General features: G+C 53.1%; 2 protein-coding genes across 5 annotated transcripts in view; one reads left to right on the forward strand and one right to left on the reverse strand.

Annotated features, from left to right (window-relative positions):
• Cdc20 (cell division cycle 20) overlaps positions 1-1347 on the forward strand; it is a 4017-nt gene extending 2670 nt beyond the window's left edge. Inside the window, exons 9-10 of the mRNA XM_008845351.3 lie at positions 715-832; positions 1114-1347. Coding sequence (XP_008843573.1) covers positions 715-832; positions 1114-1292 — 297 coding nt within the window. The 3' untranslated portion in view covers positions 1293-1347. The remainder of the gene's footprint in view (positions 1-714; positions 833-1113) is intronic.
• A 284-nt stretch (positions 1348-1631) lies between these two features.
• Positions 1632-6168, reverse strand: Elovl1 (ELOVL fatty acid elongase 1). Of its 4 annotated transcripts, none has more exons than XM_008845350.3 (8): positions 6029-6168; positions 3673-3732; positions 3308-3498; positions 3075-3155; positions 2888-2944; positions 2705-2810; positions 2488-2624; positions 1632-2319 (listed from the first exon to the last, which is right to left on the reverse strand). In XM_008845350.3, exons 2-8 carry the CDS (start codon positions 3716-3718, stop codon positions 2098-2100), a joined length of 840 nt encoding a protein of 279 aa, XP_008843572.1. In that variant the 5' UTR covers positions 3719-3732; positions 6029-6168; the 3' UTR covers positions 1632-2097. The 4 variants fall into 4 exon arrangements, with proteins under 4 accessions (XP_008843572.1, XP_029425371.1, XP_008843571.1 ...); XM_029569511.1 differs by lacking the exon at positions 6029-6168 and adding an exon at positions 4421-4522; XM_008845349.3 differs by lacking the exon at positions 6029-6168 and adding an exon at positions 3832-4068.
• Positions 6169-6326: the final 158 nt, after the last annotated feature.

Below are 6326 nucleotides of genomic sequence, written 5' to 3' on the forward strand. Positions count from 1 at the left end.
GCCTCTGCCTCCTGAGTGCTGGGATTAAAGGTGTGCACCACCACGCCTGGCTTGCTTTTATTTTTAAACTATTACAGCCTCTCCCTCTAGATGTGTTCTTATTCTCTGTGGTCTTCCTGGACAGCCACACACTCCAGCTCGATACCTAATAGCTCCCAAACCTCTGACTTACCTCTATTCTTGAACCCCCATTTCCAAGTCAGGCTTATCTCCAACTCTAGGTCATCTAAGAATCACCACCTCCTTATGTTCCAGATTAAAATCTGTCATGTCCCCTTTTCTCCCTGAAATGTACTGTTCCTCCTTGTATTGCTTCAGAATTGAAGAACATACTCTGAAATCTGAAAGCCTCCTAGAATCTTTCATCATCCTCATCAAGATGTTTCAGTTTTACCAAGCTGGTCCCAAACTTGCAGTGATCCTCCTGCTTCAGTATCCCAAATGCTGAGATTATCAGTGCATAACCATGCTCAGCCTCCCAAACATATCTTCCCATCTGTCCTATCTACTCCACAGAGTGGTCTAGTACCTGTAATGGCTCCCATCCAACGCATGTATAGCATATAATCCAAAAATTTCTCAAAGGCCTTTAGTAAAAGTCTATGACCATTAGTCTGAATCTGTAGCACCTGACAGGGTGACACTAGCATGGACTCAGTTCCAATTTGAGTAGCCCTGGCTGTATGTCACCCTCATGCCAGCTCTTTTCCACAGGTGTGTTCCATCCTCTGGTCTTCCCACTACAAGGAGCTAATCTCAGGCCATGGCTTTGCCCAGAACCAGCTGGTTATTTGGAAGTACCCAACCATGGCCAAGGTGGCTGAGCTAAAAGGTAGGTGGCAAAGTGAAAGAAGCCAGAGTCCACATTGTGTGATTCCATTCATATAAAATGTTGAGAGAGTAGAGGAATGGTTTGCTAGGGGCTTTGGTGAGGGTAATGGGAAATATGATTTAAAATGCTGTGGTATTATAATGATGCACAACCTTGTGAATACGCTACAAACCACTAAAGTGAAGATGAATTTTACGGTATTTAAATTTTATTTCAAGGTGACTAAGAAAATTAGAGGGCTGTGGATGTGCCTATATTCACATGTACTGCTCTCCCCACAGGTCACACAGCCCGGGTCCTGAGTCTGACCATGAGCCCAGATGGGGCCACAGTGGCATCAGCAGCAGCAGATGAAACACTACGGCTATGGCGCTGCTTTGAGTTGGACCCTGCCCGGCGGAAGGAGCGGGAAAAAGCCAGTGTAGCTAAAAGTAGCCTTATCCACCAAGGCATCAGATGAAGACAGACCGTTACCTCAGTTTTTTTTATTTTTTCTAATAAAGATTTCTTTTCTTGCATGAGCCATGTCACGGAAGCTTCCTAGAGGCTCCCCCACACTGATTAGAGCATTTGCCACCCCACCTCCCTTTTTTGATGGTACTATGGATTAACACCCATTGTGGTGTTAGGCAAGGGTTATGCCACTGAGCTTCATTTTTATTTTGAGATGATCTCAAGTTACCTGGGCTGACCTTGAACTTGTGAGTCTCCTACTTCAAAAGCCTCCCCAGCCCTTCTGTTTGTAGACAACCCAGGGCTAAAGCTGGCTGTGTACCCCCACATATATCCACACAATCTCAGTGATTTCCTCTGTCACTTTAATTAAGACACAAGTGAGTACACAGCCTGTATTGCCAGGCCTGCTGCCCACCCTGACCTTTGGCCCAGAAGCTCCTGCTTCAGGATCGAGGGAGTGACAGATTATTGCTGACCTCTTCAGTGTGAGGAGAATGACCACAAGACCCTGGTGGGGGCCAGCCCTGAGTGTTCCTCTCCCAAGTTTAAGGCAGGGAGGGGAGCGTCCAGCCCTTTCAGCCCCCAGCACTGCTTGCAGGGGGCTGTGAGGCCACATCCCTGGAGCTGGCTGGGAGAAGGAATAGAAGCAATGGTGTCTGTAGACCAGCTGGGGAAGGGAGAGCCAGTCTTCCATCTTAGTCCTTACCACATGAGCCCTGGTCATAGGCGTAGGTGGAGAGGACACTGATGGATGCTGCCCAAGGTGCAGTCCTGAGGCACTTAGGTGGGCGCTATCTAGGCCATGCTTCTCAGTTGGCCTTGACTTTGGTGATGCCTGGGGTTCCATTTTGCTGAACTGCACGGGGCAGCCTCTTGCCCTTGGTATAAGAGTGATACCAGAAATTGGAGAACAGCACGAAGAAGATGGTGCCATACATCCAGATGAGGTGGATGATGATCGGGTACTGGTAGTTGCAGCTAGGCATGAAATAGTACTGGCTGATGTGCAGTGAGACCAGGACAAACTGGACCTGGGAGAAAAAAAGACAAGGGTCAGGAACTAAGGATTGGGAAGAATGGAAAAAGATAAAGGTTGAATGGGGAGGGATGGGGTCAAAGGTGAGACAGGTTGGATAAAGGCAGGATCCATACTAGTGATGTTGGGGATTTGGTCATAGGCCCACCAAGCCCCTCCTTACCAGCTGAATGGCTGTCATGTGTTTCTTCCACCAAAGGTAGGGCTGAGCCACAGGGCCAAGGGCAGACAATCCATAATACAGGTACATGATAACGTGTACAGAGGAGTTTATCATAGCATGGAAAGAGCCCATTCCTCCTGAGATGGGAAAGAAGAATCAGGAGACAAGCCTTTGCTCCTAGTGGCCACTCTCTTCTCCAGTGTCCTTCACTACTCACCTGGAGCAAACTTTATCCCCCACCACCAGCTCCAGGGAAGCACTGAGTGATGGAAGACATGTAGAAAGGTCACCTGTCCATCTTTCTTTCGGAGAATAAAGATGACCTGAGAAAAGAAGGAAGACAGGCTCAGTGCCGTGGCTTTCCTTTCCACCCCAAGTTCTAATATCTGTAACTACTCACTGTGTCCATCAGTTCAATGTATTTGGAGAACAGGAAGACCCAGGCCACTCGAACCATCTGTAAGGAGCCAGGGCAGTCTTATTACACAATACCCAAAGAAGCCTCTGTAGTTTGGCCACTCACACAGACCTTATCCTAAATGCTCCTTTCTCCAGGTAGCTTATGATTTACCTGGGGCCCTACTTACCCGAAGCGCCTCAGGGCTGTTGGAATAGTCAACAGGGTCACAGCGCCAGGTGTAGGTACTCAGCCAGCCAGACATCAGGAACTAAGGGACGGGTGCAGATTAGACGAGTTCTCTCCCAGAAACTCTCCCCTTCACTAGCTGAACCTCTGGAAAGGAGACATGCCATGCTCTGGCCCTATGTCCTACCCCTAATCCTGCTGGACAAGAACCAAAGCCTAGGCATTCTGGCCTACCTCATGGACAATGTAGAGGGAGAGTGCCACGAGTGAGAAGTTGTAGACAACCATGAAGCCACGGAGTTGAAAGGGCTTCCGATTAGCCATGATTCGAGGCCCAAGTGAGAGGACGAAATACACATAGCTCAGGAGGATAGAGGTCATTAGCAAGGGGGATCCCATCAGAGGGTAGTTCTGGATCCGGGGATCTGTAAACGGGGTCAAAGGGTCAGAAAGGGTCACAGGGTTCAAAAGGGCCTCACCAGGCATGAAGTTAGGTCACCAAGGGTGAAGTGATTCATAAGGACTCTTCATTATGACACAGCCCTAATCTTGGGATCCCAGGGAGAAAGGTAAGGTAGGACTGATGGACAGCAGCTTACCTGCATGTTTCATCACCTCCTGATACAAATTTACAACAGCCTCCATCCTGGCTACGGAGTCTGTGGGGGATTGAGGGTGGGCATCAGACAGGGTCCACTGCATGCCCCCATCCCGCACTTAGCCCACAGAGACAAGACACAAAATCAGATAACCCATACCTCACTGATAAAAGGTCGGTCTGTGGATATAGCTCAGTGGTAAAGCATTTCTCTAGCATACACAAGGCCCTGAACTCAGCATGGAGGGATGGAAGAAGCAAGGAAGAGGAAGGGAGAAAAAAAAGCAATCATCGTGATAGAAAGGAATTGCTGGTGACTGAGAGAAAAGGAGGCAGTTTGGTTGGGAGCATCTGTTCCTCCAGCATCCTGCCTGCCTGGAGAAGGCTAGTCCACCCTTCCTCTCCACACCTTCCCCTCCCCTCTTCCAGAGCCCATCCCCTCAAGCTCCTCTCCACAGTGAACCTCCTCACCCTTCCTCCCCAAAGATTCTCATCCCCACCCTACCCCACTCCAGCTCCAAGAGGTCACTCCTCTCTGGGGATTCTCCCCATCAATCTCTCCTCTCTTGACCTCTCTTCACCCAAGCAGTCCTGTCCCTCTTGTCCCTCCAAGAGTCCTATCTCCCCTTCTGTCCCTTGCCAGGCCTCTCTCCTCCCCGGTCCTTTCTGTCCCTTCCAGGCCTGGGGTTCCTCCTCTCCCCTGCTAAGCCCTCTTCCCCGGCCTCCCCTCTGCTTTCCAGTGCTCTCACCTCCAGTCTCTCTCCTCCCCACTGCTCACAGGTACTCTTGCTCTCCCGCTTGCTCTCCTCCCTCCGAGGAGCAGCGAGCCCTTCCTCTCCAGGAGCCTGGCTCTTTGAGACTCCTGCCCTGGCAGCTCCACCTGTCTGACTAGATCTAGTAGCAGCCCCGCCCTCTGCCCGCCCACTACATTGGGCATGGGGTGGAGGGCGGGTCCAGGCCACAGGTCAATGCCTAGAGGAGCAGGACCCACCAGGATTGGGAAAGCCAATTAAGGCCCCAGACTCACCACCCACAACTCTAGACCAGCCAGATGAGGCTCTCCAGAAACTTCTTGCCGATGCTCTGGCTGGAGGAATTGCTAAAAATCCACACCCAGCATCCTCTCCCAAACCAGCCACGAATTCTCAGTTTGTCCTATTTCAGAATGGACACAATCACCCTTCCCTTCCAGGGAGGGGCAAAGAAGCCAGTGGTATGTGAGGAGGTGGGAGAATGGGGGATGTCTCAGGATTCCTGATGCAAGGCCCCCTCCTCCTCAGAGCTGGGAGGCATGTCAGGGGAAGGCTTACAGGGACACAAAGTCTCAGCCTAATCCCAGGAGACTCTGTCCCAGAGGGCCCAGGTAATTGCCCAATAACCTAAGTGCTCCAAGTGCCTTCCATCCACACACCTACCTCAAGGCCCCCAGCCCTGCAATCCACACCTGCCCCAAACAGCTCTCAACCACCCCTGAGACATGCACATTATGCCAGGGGCTAACACATATCCTCATGCATCCCACACATCTGCTGGCCACAATTGCCCTACCCCTCCCCACACCCCACCCAAACAGGCCTCCATGGCACTATGCCATGCCAGGCTCCTAAGTCTCACACCTGCCAAGGGACTACACTCACAGTGGCACTCACACTTCACCAGACACACACCTGGAGAGGTGCACAAACATCTTGTCACTCACACCACAAGCAGACACATGCCTCCCTCCTAAACATACAGCTCCTCATTTCTTCACCCACAGTCACATTTGTCGGTGGCCTAAGCTGGAGTAGGGCCTAGCACTTAGGCATGTGCTCTCACACAGTTCCTCTCTGACACATGTGAGCTTGCCAGCTCCTTATCTCCCTCAACCACCTCCCCCAGTTCACCCCCCTTTGCCCTACACATACAAGGGCTGACACACACAGGAACCCTGGAGGACAGGAGGGACTCAGACTTCTGGAAAGGATCTCTCCCCAAGCTTGAGGGAAACCCCGGTGTGTCCCTCCCAGTGGAACCCGGCCAGTTCCTTCCTTTAAGATGGATGGAAAGGAAAAAGGGCACCAGCAAAAGAAAAGGAAGGGGAAGAGGGAATGGAGGACGCACGGAGGTGGCAAGACCCGGGGGCGGGGAGGGGGGGGACACAACACTAGGTGTGAGCAAATGGGGGTCAGGGGCCAAGGTGCTGGGGGAGGGAGTGTGCTGGGCGGGCCGGCCCCAGCATCTGGGACCTCCCACCCACTCTCCCCAGAGCAGCCTCGCCCACAGCCTGGGCAGGGCAGGGCAGGGAGGGCAGGGCAGGGCTGGCCACCAGGCAGGGGGCGCTGACACGTGGGGAACCATGGACGGTCCACACTCACCAGTGGGTGCCGGGTGGGCAGCAGTGGATGGCTCGGAGGGATCCGAGGGATCAGGGCGGGCGAGAAGTCCCCAGGGCCGCCTGCCGGCCACTTCCTCATCTGCTGGGCCGACTTTCTGTCACCAGAGGGGGAGGGGGCGGGCCGGGCGGGGGGCGCCTGCTGATTGGGCGGCCGGCCGAGGCAGGAGGGGCCGTCCAGCGCCCGCTCGGCCGCCAGGGCGGGAGCAGGGGCGGGCCACCAGATCCCGGGGCAGGAAGCACACCCAGCCCCAGCTCTCCACCCCTTCCCTCGCATCTCT

This window comes from Nannospalax galili, unplaced genomic scaffold (assembly GCF_000622305.1).
Source record: "Nannospalax galili isolate Female #2095 unplaced genomic scaffold, S.galili_v1.0 scaffold1402, whole genome shotgun sequence".
Taxonomy (NCBI): domain Eukaryota; kingdom Metazoa; phylum Chordata; class Mammalia; order Rodentia; family Spalacidae; genus Nannospalax; species Nannospalax galili.

Coding starts and splice junctions, on each gene's coding strand:
- Elovl1 (XM_008845350.3), bottom strand. CDS start 3,718: ATGGAGGCTGTTGTAAATTTGTATCAGGAGGTGATGAAACATGCAG. Junction 3,156..3,307: donor CCCTCTACATTGTCCATGAG/GTAGGCCAGAAT, acceptor CCCGTCCCTTAG/TTCCTGATGTCTGGCTGGCT. Junction 2,320..2,487: donor ACATGACAGCCATTCAGCTG/GTAAGGAGGGGC, acceptor TTTTTCTCCCAG/GTCCAGTTTGTCCTGGTCTC.